This window comes from Topomyia yanbarensis, chromosome 3, assembly GCF_030247195.1.
Source record: "Topomyia yanbarensis strain Yona2022 chromosome 3, ASM3024719v1, whole genome shotgun sequence".
In the NCBI taxonomy this organism is placed as follows: domain Eukaryota; kingdom Metazoa; phylum Arthropoda; class Insecta; order Diptera; family Culicidae; genus Topomyia; species Topomyia yanbarensis.
In genome coordinates this window covers 26,827,791-26,842,423 of record NC_080672.1, presented here as the reverse complement: position 1 = coordinate 26,842,423, position 14,633 = coordinate 26,827,791, and the positions used below count along the sequence as shown (strand labels likewise).

Genomic DNA, 14,633 nt, shown 5'->3' with positions numbered 1-14,633 from the left:
GATCGGGGAGTGTACAAAGTAATTCAGACAACATGCGAAAGCATGCTCTCATTGTTCGCACCTACCGCTGGCCGCTGCCGCCACGCCACCAACAAGTGGCAAAAGAAGCGCGAATGAGTGCCAGCTGGCCAATGCTTTGGCGTATGTACGACCGTAAAATTTTACGACCCATTATCAATTCTTTTATGACATGCGAGCTTCCGATCAGAGTAGGGTAGGTTGGAGTCATTTTAGAATTTAAATACGAGAAGCAAATTCAAACAAAAGACTTAAAAGCACGACCTGTTGAAAACTTGATAAGGGAATATTTTTGCTAGTATTCAAATTTGAACAATGAATTCAATAGGTTATATTTTTTGCAACTATATATTGTCATTCAGACGTACGATTTTTCCCACACTCCGCTACAAACACAAAACTCGGACTTGTAAACACCACCCTGTTGCTGTTGCCGACGAACAATATTCACCAGCAGCACTAAAAAAAACCCACATTGTCTGTACCGAGCACCGCAGCCCGATGATCCCGGTGGCGACAAAATTCGGTCGCTTTGGGGGACTTAATAAAGCAGGATTTACTCCCCTTTCGGGGGCGAAACAGCATAAATCCATCGATGGTTAGAATGACCTTTGGCGAAATACGGATCGTAAAGCGCAACAACAGTCATCTGATACGCAGTTAGCGCCGGGGATTGGCATCTACAATCCACCGAAAATTGATGACATACATTTGAGTTACTTTGGAAAGCCATATAACAGACACGTATTAATTTTATTTCAGCTGGGACACTACCACCCGCCATAGATCATCATCCACCCATCGCCTTTTTTTCCAGACAACTTACCTTAAGACTGTGGAAACCAATCGCCGCACTGACCACCAGGATGGAGAAGAAGAAAAACAGCGGAAAGGCGGACAGTTGACAAATTCCGAGAAAGCTCAGCACGTTGGAAACGATGATGGCGGCCGCATGACAGCCAATAATCGGCAACAGCAGCCGGTCGATAAGGTCCCACGGGATTTGACGCGGTGCCGTTTCGATCAGAACCGAACCGTGGCGGGACATTCGCCGCCGGACGGCCGGTTGCATCGGTACGGTTGGCTGGAAGAGAAAAAGATAAAAAATTGTGTGTTAAAGCTTTGAATAATCTTTTTTTTCCGTGATTGAGATGAAAGTCCCAATGCTAATTTCAGTTTCGCTTCGCAATGTGTTTGTAGGCAGAACTCCATTCAAAATAGCCTACACGAGTCAAATCTAATCAGAAAACGAACCTTCTCTAATCGTTTGCAGCCATTTACTTATTAGAAGCGGTCGCCACGAGCAAAACAGTAAACAACGAAAATCAGTTTCGCAACATGGCCTACTTTGGACGGTGGCTTTTCTAGCTGAACATTACAGGGGTGGAATATCAATGAACATCTCGGGGGCATCGCAAATTCAAGCAGTGGGCAGCTTTTTAGACAAATTGGTAAAAGATTTTTTGTTTATGGAATTAACAAATTTACCTTTGAAGAATTCCAAAGATAAAAAACCTTCTGGCTACTGCCTGACATCGGAGTACTATGCCGTAAGTACACTACAATAATGTAAGAAACACAGGCCGTTACTGATGGTTGTAATTTTTAACACAATTACGGTAGGCTCCCAGCATATAGGAAGCATAAAAGAAACATGAACATTTCTGCGAAAAAACGGCTAAAAAAGGTTGGTTCCTATAGGTGGAGAAACCGGAAGCACCCCGAAGCAAACTGGGAGAAAGTTATTCCTGTATTTGCCCGAGTAAAAAAATACCTGCAAGGGCGTCGTGTTCTATGTTTGATTTATCCAGTGATGCCAAGAATTTTTAATAAAATCAGATGTTTTCGAAAAACCGGCGAAGCTGTTATTTTCGTATTTTTTTAGGATTATCAAGCTGATACCAGCTGTAAATAGTAACAATGATCGCTATTGAAAAAACCCGGACGAAATCGGTGGTGTAAAATGGTAGTTATTGTAAATAAACGTAAGGGCGATACTTCAATGCTGATAGGTGTTACCGAAAAAGTAAACAATCGCCAAAGGGGCTATACTATCATTTTGTCAATTTCAGTAGAAAAAACAAATTTTAATTTAATAATTTCAAATACTTTATGAAGTTTTGGGTTTCGATCACTGAATCATGCAATCTAGGATGTAAAAAAACACAATAGTTCTTAAATAGGAAATAAAACCAAGTCTGGAAATATTCACTGTTGATTTTCTTTGAATGATATCACTGCTAGTATCGCCCTTTTCAAGAAAAGCGTTGATTTCTTAGTTCTCAGTCGCGTTGGAAATTTGAGTAAAATATAAACTTCAAATCGATTCAAAAAAAAATTCGTTTTTTTTGTTTCAGTACAATATATAACCCCTTTAGCAAAATTCAGTTTTCCCACCAGAATATAGATATTTTATTAACAGAGCATTAACAATAATTCGTTGGTATGTCTATTTTATTGGCCCTTTTTTCGCTTTCCCATTGATTTGGTTTGAGATTTCTAGCACTTATGTTGTCCTATGCTGATTTGATCAGAGTCCTGCCACTATCCCATGTAGTATGTGTTATCAAAAACATCGCGAAGCATCAAGTTCTAAATGTTCTCAAAGGATATAATATCCGAAGAGAGTGATAAGAGTTATAAGAAATGTCTCATCACACTGTTAGGTGGATTAAAAGCGTTTTTCGATCTTTTTTTAAGTTGGCAGGTTTTGACTATTTGCATATTTTTTATCTTATCCCATTATTTTAAATGCCATTTTATAGCTTTCTGCTCGGAGGAGAATGACCCTTAGGGTTAAATCCTCTATAATAAACAACATCATCATTTATAGCTTTCTTCTTTTGTTTCATTTTATCTATTTATTAGTTTTCTCTCTCTTTAAATTCTACCTCTATTGAATGTGCTTTTCGTTTTTATTTCAATTTATTACATTTACATTTTACTACTTTTTAGCAATTTTTGCAAAGTTTTAATTATGAGTTCTTCAATAACATTGAACCAAATATATAAATGAAGAACTCTCATACATCACCTGAATCAGTTTTTCCTGTAACCAAAACAGGCCAGCAAGACTACGGAACAAATGAAAAGATTTTTTGCAGAGACTGGCAATGTTGTAGCTCACCGACTTAGCCGAATGTGTTGTTTCTTTAACGAATTGTAAGTGAAAGCAGACAAAGATTCGAAAAACTCTATGCAATACTGACTTCTAGGTAAATATGAAAATCGCGACAAACATATGATTACGGTTTAAAAACCAACTGTCAAAATTCACCTTAAATGAAAATTCCGGACAAACGGTCACTCGCCAATAACAGGTAGTAAAAAAAGAGAAAAGTTTTCTCTTCCATTTAGTGCTGTGAACTGTGTTCGGCCAAAAGATAACTTTTTTATTTGATATTTGCTATTTAGTTATAGAAGTGTCGTCCAAGCGAAAGAAAAACCCAGGGAAATTTTGTTCGCATATTGCTTGAATTCGAAATACTTGCACGCTAAGTTAGTGAAACCGGCCGATATTTTCAAGCATATGAAACTGTCGAAATTCACACAGAAATATCTGGTTCGGCAGGCTTTCTGTACTTGTGGTTTGAAATGCGACATTTTCATTACGATCGAGCCCGTCAACAATGAAAATTTAAGTGAAGAAGTGCATGAAAAAAAAGTTTACTACCTTTCATGACCAACACGATTATTCCACGCTATTTTGGCCGGATTTCGAATACCGCCATTGCGGAAAGAAGGGCATGTAGTGGTATAACGCCCACAAGGTTCTGATGGCGCCCATGGACAAGAACCCTCCCAACACACTAGAACTCGGCCCTATCGTCAAGCGGAACCTGAAGACGACCCAAAACTGCCTGTGGCGAACAAAGTGGACGAGGTTGCTGTACAGAATTTGATGGCAGTAATTAAAAGACGCTCAACCGAAAGCTTAGCTGAATATTTTTCTATAGTTTGTGCTATTTCAACTTTAAAATTAATATAAAAAAATTACTAATTGTTGTTTGACAAATTTTGATCATAGATGACGCCGTTGGTAGAGTGGAAATCGTCACCATCGCTCAGTCCAGTGGGTCTGGCTTTAATCCCAGCCGAGGTCGTACGGATGTTCTGAGGTGAAAACTCTGTGTCACGACTTCCTTTATAAGGGATGTAAAGTCATTGGTCCCGGTGTATATGAGCCGATATGTGGTTTTGGAGACATCTCTCTGGTATCGGTGATAGGCACACAGTGCATACAGAGACCAACGCAAAATACACGGCAAGGTCGGGATGGCACTGAACCAATTCAAGCATCGCACAAACATTTCGGTTCAAGTTTCCATTTAGTCTAAGGAAAATCAGTGACATATTTTGGACCGCAAGTATGTAAAGTTCCGAAAGGACCGTAGCGACAAACATAAGATGATGTCCAACAAATCTATGTCTGGCAAGCGCTCTGCACATGTGGAACTGCAAAGTTTTGGTTCACGCAAGATAATTAATAGGAAGCCATTTTTTAGTACTACTGAGGAAATCTATCAAAAAAACCATCGTGACAGTATCCAACATCCGCCTAGTACAACTAGGCATTAGTGGCGGGGTAGGACACTGCTGAGTAACAGACTGAGGAGTAAGAAACTGAGGTAAATGTACATCTCACATTCTTTCTCTTCCCTAAAAAAACTGCTACGCTCTTCCAACCTGCGTTTATGATGGATTCCCATCAAGGTACATTTTTTTCCTTTTTTATTAACGACTGAAAGTGAATGAATTTTCCTTTTTTATGTTTTTAATGACATTTAATTAGCAAGACTTCTTTCTTCCTTCTCCTTGCGCTCTCCTGAGTACTATGGCTCTTAATATTGAAAAATATACTTCACCTTCCAGTCCCTTACTAATTAAATGTCGTTAAAAACATAAAAAAATAGTCGGGAACTCTCAGTCTGTGCAGCAAATCGACGATTGCGGCCCAACTAGTGTAACCACTCCGCAGCAGCGGTTTCCTCTTCTCTTTTGCTTCTGCGCAGCCTCCATAGTTTCCACGACCGTTCGTATGGCATCCACGATGGATCTACCTTTCCGCAAACCGAACTGCGTATTGGAGAGTCCATTCTCTCCCTCTGTGTATGTTGTAAGCCTGCTAAGGATTACTCTTTCAAGCAAGCTTGTTTAAACATATCCGGGTTCGATAGGATTGCTATTTTCAGAGCCACGTTGGGGATACCGTTTGGTCCCGGGGCCTTCTTGGTTCTCAAGGCTTTTGCCACCACCATCAGCTCCTCGTTGGCTACCCGAGCTTCTTCATATGTGCATGGTTGTATGTATGTGGAAAAAATGCCACTTCTGTTTCTCAGAGATGACAGGACCGATTTGCACAAACTTAGTCTTAAATGAGAGGCTACTAGTGTATTTTTTATTGATTAGACTTCCGGTTTCGGAGTTACGGGTTGAAGAGTGCGGCCTGCAGCAAATTCCCATATAAACTGAACTGAAAAATGCTCAATAGGGGGAGTAAAGGCCAAATTTTTTTTGACTTAAATAGGTATTCAGTATTTTAACAGGGGCGTAGCTAGGGGTATGCGGTAAGGGGTTTACCCCCCCCCCCCCTTCCACATTACACTCTTCGCGAAACCCCCTCTCTCCCCTCAAGTCACACCATCGAGCCACCACCCTCAAAGCCCCTCATCAGATCCTTCTCAAACGACCTCGTCATGCACCCTCTCCAGACCCACCTCTTCTCATCCCAATAACCTTCACCTAGTAGGCATACCAAGATAGGCTAAGGGTACTTCGGTTGTGTGGTTATTTATCCCCTTCACACACATACCCCGGCATGGTAAAATAAATTAGCCGAAAGACAACATTGAGCTAATGCTAATTGAGCTAATAAAATATTATACAGACCCCTCGGATCCTCCACCTGAATCCGCCGCTGGTTGCCTATGTTTCAGCGTAAACACATAGCATTTCAAGTTTGTGGCTGTCGATCCATAGTATGTATGTGCAAATCATACTGAATATGTAATACACATTTTCACTAGTATATTGAACATAGCCAGCCATGGAATCGTAATTTGGGCAAATGAGAAAGGCATAATAGCACCACTAGGTGGATTAAAACAGGTTTTTGTGTTTTCGAGTGACTCTGGTATAGCCGTTTTTTCTTGTTTATTTCTTTCCTAGTTTGGTGATACCGTGGAATATTGTTTGTCCGGCATTTATGTTTTTGGGTGGCAGTTTGTGGTGGTTCAGTATATGTTGAAGGTTATTTGATGGTGTTGCTTGAAGTAGATGAATTTTCCCAAATTGTTTTGGCGCCATAGTGTTCCGTCTTGTTACGGAACTGGCCAGGGTATGTGCATGGAATTGTTTGAATGTAATTAACACTTTGAGATGATCTGCTAGGGAAACACTTCTCCAAGTGTCGTTGGAGAAGAATTCCACTTCTCCATGCTTCGACGTGAATCTTTTAATATAATCAGTGCTAACATTAGGTACCAAATCATGTAGGCGAATATCCGTTAGATCAAGGTCTATATACACGTATATCTTGGTTTTGACGTTTTCATATTCGATGTCGTGTTGCATGTTGTCCTTCGCTACGAAACTTTCTGCCTCGGCTAAGGAGTTGAACGTTTTTAGTACTACTTGTCTCGTATGATGTTGCTGTATGCGTGAAACTTCTGTTAGAACAAGATCGATTTTCTAGGGCTACGACCGATCTGTGGAAAGTCAATCACAATTGTGTTCTCCTGTAATGAGCGAAATTGTTTTGTGGCTCACCCATTTGACATGATAGCTTCGGAAAGGGCTTCGTCACATTGAGTGAGATGCACCGTAGCCCGACTTGATTGTTGAAACCTTGTTGATCTTGAATCATGAACCGCTGTCGAATAGTTTTCAGCGTAGCCTGGCCTAATCATTGTATGGTGACATGGCCTTCCCCAGACCCAGCAGCTTTCCTGAGTAAGGTGCTCTCGAACATAATGGGTACTTCGAAATTAATTTAAGCACAATCGCTGAGAATGACAACATTCAATCGAACGAACAAGTCGACTTTTTGGTACACTTGAAACATTTCAAAAGTGACATTTAAGTGAAGTGCTACCTGAAGCTAAATTCGATTGGTTTCCACGACTGTCGGATTTTGAAGTGGGGAGCACACTGTTGATTTGCCAAAATCAACTCAAGTAGGAAACGTCTTCTTGCGATGCAAAATTCTTGTTGATTCATTGTTGATGCGTAGTCTCCCCAAACCTTAAGCGTGTCGTCGTGAAGCCACGAGCACCGCTAATGCTCAAGAAGTGTGCTCCATGTCTCTATTGGTTCTCCCATCTGGTTCAATTCCTAGTCATAGGTCTCGAAGACATCGAAGACATATTCACATAATCTTCAGCGCAGATATCAGTGGACTCGATGGACTAAGTTGCTTCACTTTTCACTGCAGCTATTAGGTAATAAAATTTTGGAATGTTTGGAAGGTTCGTACGAAGCAACGCATAGAACACATGCCAATATTGATAGTCGCCCAAAAACTCCAGTAGCGATATCAACGGCAATTTTAGAACACTGATTGCGAAAGGAATAACGGGTGCGGGTACCCAAGTAACCAATAAGCATTATTACGTAGCCTAATATTTGCTTTAAATGTCAAATTGAAAGCCTAATATTGGCACTACTAATGCTATTAGAAAGCTTCAGTTGGCTGTCATTGTCCGCTATGGTTTTGAAACTATTTCTTATGTTTCCTTTCGGTATGATGAGCAAAAAGGAAAAATTCAAAATAAAATGTTCTGTTTAAAACCGTAACTGACTCTTTTCTAATGCATTGTTATGAATATCATTAAGGGTTTTCTTTCTCACATGATTTGAATGATCTACGAAAATTTCCTTTAGTAAGTCTCGAACTGAAGTACCTTGCCTCGTCCTTCACGGTAAGTGCGCTGCGTTTGCTGCCTGGACTATTTTGCATATGTTCGATTGAAATGAAATATGCCGAATATAATCTTCAAGAAAAGTTGCATAACGAATAAATCCACAGCTTTACTATAGCATTATATCGGCTTTTTATTTGCCCTATAATGGCACTAAATGCACATGTGAAGCTTATATGTTTTAAAGATCCTTGAAGCATGTAGCTTTATATGCGCATATAGAGCAAGCGATAATACTATATTTCGGCTGAGCATTTATGAATTATTGATGCTAGTATAGAGCTTTATTGCATTGTTAATGCTGTAATGGAGTTTCAATGCAACATTAGTGCAAATGTATAGCCAATATAGTGCAATGGCTCAGTGCTTATGGTTACTTGGGTAATTTTGACATTAGGTTAGCTTCTATTTAAAAAACCTGTTTTAAACCACCTAGTGATACAATTGTGTCCTTCTCATTTCTACAACCTACGATTCCATGGCTTATGTGCAATATAATTGTGGAAATGCCTATTACATTCCTAGTACACTTTGTACCTAAATAGAACGGCTCGCCAGCCACACGAACTTGATAAACTACGTGTCGACACTGAAACACTTGAAACAAAAAACTATCATACTTAATTATCATAATCAGCATTTGATCAATTTTGTTGCTTTTTAACATCCCTACTGCAAGAATAATCCTCATGATCTCTTCGTATTTTCCGCAGTCTAGTAAATCTTCGTATGTCCGCTTGGGTGTTTACTCCATTGATTTCAACGGCAATTGCTGGTACGTAAGCCCGCTACTGTTTCGTAGACAACTCGCGTCGTGTCATTTCAATGGTCATATTAAAGTTGTCGCAAGTATCATGTAGTATGAGAGAACCGTGAAAACATCCCCCTGCCGCACAGTGGAAGTTGGAGTTTGGATCATGCCTTGATAAGTGACAACTTTAACGCCTGGTGTCGAGGAGAGATTGATTCAATTAAAAGAATAACGCTTGTTGGTCCCTAAAAGTACTCCTCGATGAGGGTTTTCTCGGTGGCGCAGCTCTTTTTAGGTGATTACTACATCCATTGCGACTACGATTGCAGGTATGTAGATACAATTCTGCTTCCTAAGAAGCTCCCAGCTAGCAATCTTGTTTACTTGGTCAAGGTAACCCACAGTTTCTCTTAGTTTGTCTGGCCAATCCTTAGTGATGTCGGTTAAAGCGGAACAGATGTCAGTTCTCGCGATATCTTGATAATGGTTTAATTTTTGCTCGGTAGAACACCAGGAAAGCACTTTACGTTCGCCGTCAGGTTGATCACTTGGGGAAGAGATCGATTAAGTTTCCATTGAACCTGAGGAAGCGTTCTTCGTCTGGGTCTCATCAATTAAAAAATGCTATATTTAGCTCTATGCAGCGATGCCAGATATACAGACATGGCTGTATTTTACAGACTTTCGATAGTCTCCTGCAGACGTAGCCAGAAATCTACAGACTTTTTAAAGAGTAATAGTATTTAGCAAAATTGCAGTAGAATATCTGTATTCGAATACGAGTGATTCCCTCACAATAGTATTCTATTACTATCAATCCCCTTTTAAAGCAATATTCTAGTGTAACTGTGATTTACACAACCATTTACAGAATGTTACAGACATTTTAATTACAATTCTACAAACATTTCACAAATACATAGGGACCATTCATAAATTACGTAACGCATTTAGGGGGGGGAGGGGGTACGGCAAGCTGTGACAAGTTGTGACATAGGGGGGAGGGGGTGTTAACTAGATCGTTACGTAACATGTTTTCATCGAAGAAAAAAAAATTTTTTCTTGGAATTTGTTACGTAACAGGGGAGGGGGGGATGGAGAAATTTGTGACAATTTGTTACATAGGGGGAGGGGGGAGTCAATTTTGGGCAATTTTTGCGTTACGTAATTTATGAATGGTCCCATATGGCATCGCTGGCTCTATGGAACAGCAGTAAACAAACACGGTAAGTAAGAAGTAAGAAGTAAGACGTAAGAAGTAAGAAGTAAGAAGTAAGAAGTAAGAAGTAAGAAGTAAGAAGTAAGCAGTAAGAAGTAAGAAGTAAGAAGTAAGAAGTAAGAAGTAAGAAGTAAGAAGTAAGAAGTAAGAAGTAAGAAGTAAGAAGTAAGAAGTAAGAAGTAAGAAGTAAGAAGTAAGAAGTAAGAAGTAAGAAGTAAGAAGTAAGAAGTAAGAAGTAAGAAGTAAGAAGTAAGAAGTAAGAAGTAAGAAGTAAGAAGTAAGAAGTAAGAAGTAAGAAGTAAGAAGTAAGAAGTAAGAAGTAAGAAGTAAGAAGTAAGAAGTAAGAAGTAAGAAGTAAGAAGTAAGAAGTAAGAAGTAAGAAGTAAGAAGTAAGAAGTAAGAAGTAAGAAGTAAGAAGTAAGAAGTAAGAAGTAAGAAGTAAGAAGTAAGAAGTAAGAAGTAAGAAGTAAGAAGTAAGAAGTAAGAAGTAAGAAGTAAGAAGTAAGAAGTAAGAAGTAAGAAGTAAGAAGTAAGAAGTAAGAAGTAAGAAGTAAGAAGTAAGAAGTAAGAAGTAAGAAGTAAGAAGTAAGAAGTAAGAAGTAAGAAGTAAAAAATCTGTGATTCAACTATATGTACATTAAAATTACCTTTGCTTGAGTCTGCGTCATTTCCTTCATGAATTTTCACTATTTTCCTGAATGTTCACTAATGATTCTTAACACTTTCATAAACTAATCTTATCCAAAAGTCACAGAATATTCACAATGTAAATCGATTACCATCTCTCGTTACTCGTTATCTAACCCCAAAATACACTCATAACGTAGTCACGGACAGTACATAAAGATTTCTTGTACCAGACTGGCTGTATGTTTCCAGAGAAAGTGCGGTTGGTGACAAAGTAACAAACGACAAAGTAAGTAGAACCCACTTGCCAATTAGGAAACATCCGAACTCAATAAAAACAGAACAATTGGTTACGCCCAGTCATCCAGACGTCGAGACTGTAGATCCCATTCGCAAAGACGGCGAGCTGTTTTCAACGACACAATCCACCCAGTTAAATCAGTGGGAATTCTGGTTGGCAACTGTCAGAATTTCAGCACAAATGTTACAATTGATTTTTACTAGAAAACCAGCTAGAATTATGCCTCAAACTCCGAATGCGGATGTTCTCCTATTTCTAATTCGTCTCTTTGACCCAGTGACACTTGTCTTAAAGGTAATTTGAAAAGCTAACAACATTCCCAAACTCTGCAACCAATTTAGGCTCAATTGGGTAAATAAATGAAGAACAAAATATTTCTTTTATAACACACATCGATAGAGTTCAATTTTTGAATGCAACGTTTATGTAAAAATCCTAAAAGTTCATAACGTTTTGAGTTGATTTTTTACGAAAATGTAAACACGTCCTTGTTTGACACTATCGGTTCTATTTGACAACAGTTTTAGCCACATGGGTCTCACATCTTTGACAGTTGTTACTTCAGCAAAAGGACAGGGGTCAAGATGATTGAAAGGAAGGTGTGACTCTATTTATTTATTTTAATAAAATAATTTTAAGCTTACATTTACGTGCCAAAAAAAGTACTACGTATCTTTAATGTCAGCTGCGTCGGAAAAAATCAAAAACAGCAAATAGCAATTAATCATTTCGTCTTATTGAAATCCAAATTCAAACACCCGTAACCCTCTCTTTATCGAACAAAACAGCTGTGTCCAACACTGACCTGTCAAATCAGATCAAAGTAGGCGCAGTCACGTCACCTAGCCAGCATTGCCAATGTTCCAGATTTATCTGGAATCTTCCAAATTTTTCCTAACTGAACAGATATTTGTTCAAGCCAGACATTTTTCCAGATTTTTTAAATTTTGCCAGATTTTTCAAGATATTCTGAATTCTACGTTAAACCGCAGAAGGAATGCCATTATGACAGATTTATCTGGCACAGCTAATTTTTTTAATCCTTTAGCAGAAAGGTAAACTTCTCATTCTACCAGATTTATAAATTATAGAGAGTGTTACACACAATTTTTGGAAATCTGGGTCATATTTTCCAAAACAAAAATCGATTAATGTTCTATGAAGACCAAAATGTATGCCAAATTTCGATGACTTTGAGCTCGCTGTCAAGTGACAGATTTTTCCAGAAATTTTTTTTGAACTACCAGATTTTTTTTAAAGATAGTGGCAACCCTGCACCTAGCGACTAGAAGAAAATTTTCTTATAATCACTGAGTGACATGACTGTGAAAATACCTGTAATTTCGATGGGAACGGGAAATAGCCAATTAAATTTTCTGCCCATCAATAATGCAAATATTAAGATGTGAATTACTTTCGCTTCGTTTAATAGGTTCACTTGATCTGTGTCGGCTAATTTCAGCCAAGGGGACGCAGTATGCCAACAAAGAGTAAAATTTTAAGTTAAAATAAATTCTACAGGTGCAGCAAGAAAAAGCCAGGTCAGCAGAAAAAAATTCGAACCTTGCTGCCGTAGGTGTTCTTCGGGTACTGTTTTCTTTTTCATTCGACTAACCTAAAAAGGCTCAGGTTTAACCCTACAGGAGTGCATAAATATTGTGCCTTTGGCAGTATAAACAAAAACGAAAAAAGGCTGACTTCCTCGAAAGTTAGAATTGTTTACCGACCGGTCGAAAAAGTTAACGATTGGGGGAGAGCAAAAAAAAAGGAGACCTGTATGCGGCACGTTCCGGATCACTTTCTGGACGGAGATGTTTTATATTTTAACTTCTAAAAACAGGTAGCGCTGAATGTTGTCTTGATTATGGACTAAGCAGGCTATCATCTGAGGGGTGCTTTATCAAAAAAATTAAAGTTTATCTTTCGTCGAAGTCAAAAGCCAACAAAACAGCTGTTCAATTTCGATGCTCAAAGGACGTTGGAAACCGCAGCTCATTGACTATTTTCGGTAAAGAAAATTCAATTTTTCCCGAGCAATGACGCATTCTCGTCAAACGCAGCCAACACTCGTTCGCCAAAAAAAATCCAAATAAATTGCGTGGGTGGAGCAGAAAACTCACACATACCGGCACCGTTTGATTTTTCCATTTAGTTGAATATGACCTGTCGGATATGAACTGTCATTACATATTGGTTAACGAAGCATGCTTAGAATTCAAGTTGGTAGACGGATTTGGCAACGGTGTTTGGTGTGACACCCGCGGTTAAAAGGGGTCGTTATGTTGTATTTCAACTTTCGAACTCGAGACAAAATTTGAAAACAAGGTAGGCCGGTCGGTGAACAGTACGCCGTGACGCATGCGCCATTGTCTTTTTGCCGCTTGCCAACGGACGCTGTAGAATTGCATAACGCATCTGATTAGTTCTATATTCGGCTCTGGTAGTGGTTGTGAGTAAGGGAGTTTGGAGTAAAGTTGTTTTTAGAATTCGAATGAGTGACGTGATGTGTAGCTTGACTTGTTTCACATTGAGTGAAGTATTGTTGTTATCACTCGAAAGTAGAAAAAAACAATACATATATCCGCAAAATTGCGAACAAACTTTTTTGCAACTTTGTCCAACAGTAGTCGCAGTAGAAATCTGGAACACTGTAGTTGCAAATGTATATTTCATAGTTTCGTACTCTTTTCTGCTACACAAGCAAAACAAATTTCCATCAGATGTCCGTCATACCCTGATCTACCCTATTACTCAAAACATGCATCACCGAAAAATCTGACGCCAACAATTTTGAACTGAGCCGGTTACCTAACACCTACCGGCGGCGTTCTGCAGCCAAACCATGAAATTCTTGACTCTTGTAGGTCACAATTAGTCAACAAGCTCTGTCACCGAACCCTGAACAAACGTCACCAGCCAGCCTGGCTACTGCGATCGTAAATTCTAATTGTGTGCATCAACAGCGAATCACTGCGCCCCTTTCCCAACCCGTCCTGTCACTTTCCGGTGCGGTATGAAATTTGCTTTATCTAATTGCACCACCTTTCCGCAATGACACTACACGAGCACACTAAATCGAGGGGTGAAGATCGATCACCACCGATCGCGATAATGATTACGCAAAAACGGAAGCAACTAAACCCGAAAACGCTACCGGCCGAATGTACGCGATCAACTATCACTGATTCAGAGACGCACTTTCCAGTTTTTCCAACACACCGCGAAACACTCACCATCGATCGGGAGGCGGCACGAAAATCAGCTCGGGCTGGCCGAAAATTGTTTTGCACACATAGAATGTAGGACGTGCGCGCGCTCGATCCTCACTGCAGGAGGGAAATGCTCGTACTAACGAGGCGGCGTCGTTGCTTTCATAATTTTTCCTCACCGATAGCGCGCTGTTTCGAGGGTGGAAACTCGGAAAATGGGCCCATTTTTTGTTGTGCGAATACATTGCATACACTGCACGGCAGGGGGTCCCACCACGGAAATTGGGCGGTTTTGATAATGTATTACAAAAAGTTTCCTTGAAATTGGGTTGTCCATAGATAACAGGTATTTGGGATGGACATAGCGTAGTTTATAAATCGATTGTTTTGTACGTGACTCAAGTTATTGTTCGCCGTTTGTTATATTTCCTATATCTTCAAGCATATTTTTTTTAAAAACCATGATTTGAAACAAATTTTCTATTTAAACTGGAATGTTAGCTTGGGTGAGAACCTGTTACACAATGTTTTGTCTGGACATTGAAAGTGCTTTTAACAACGTGTCTTTCTAATCCATTTTTGAATTCAG

The 14,633-nt window shown here is 39.3% G+C and overlaps 1 protein-coding gene across 10 annotated transcripts in view; it reads right to left on the bottom strand.

Annotated features, from left to right (window-relative positions):
* LOC131693600 (D-beta-hydroxybutyrate dehydrogenase, mitochondrial) overlaps positions 1–14,177 on the bottom strand; it is a 268,652-nt gene extending 254,475 nt beyond the window's left edge. The window contains exons 1-3 of one of the 10 annotated variants that reach the window (XM_058981526.1): positions 14,069–14,177; positions 10,555–10,706; positions 845–1,102 (exon numbers count right to left, since the gene is read on the bottom strand). In XM_058981526.1, coding sequence (XP_058837509.1) covers positions 845–1,102; positions 10,555–10,584 — 288 coding nt within the window. In that variant the 5' untranslated portion in view covers positions 10,585–10,706; positions 14,069–14,177. The other 9 variants (XM_058981524.1, XM_058981528.1, XM_058981533.1 and 6 more) reach the window with 9 other exon arrangements.
* Between the last annotated feature and the right edge of the window lie 456 nt (positions 14,178–14,633).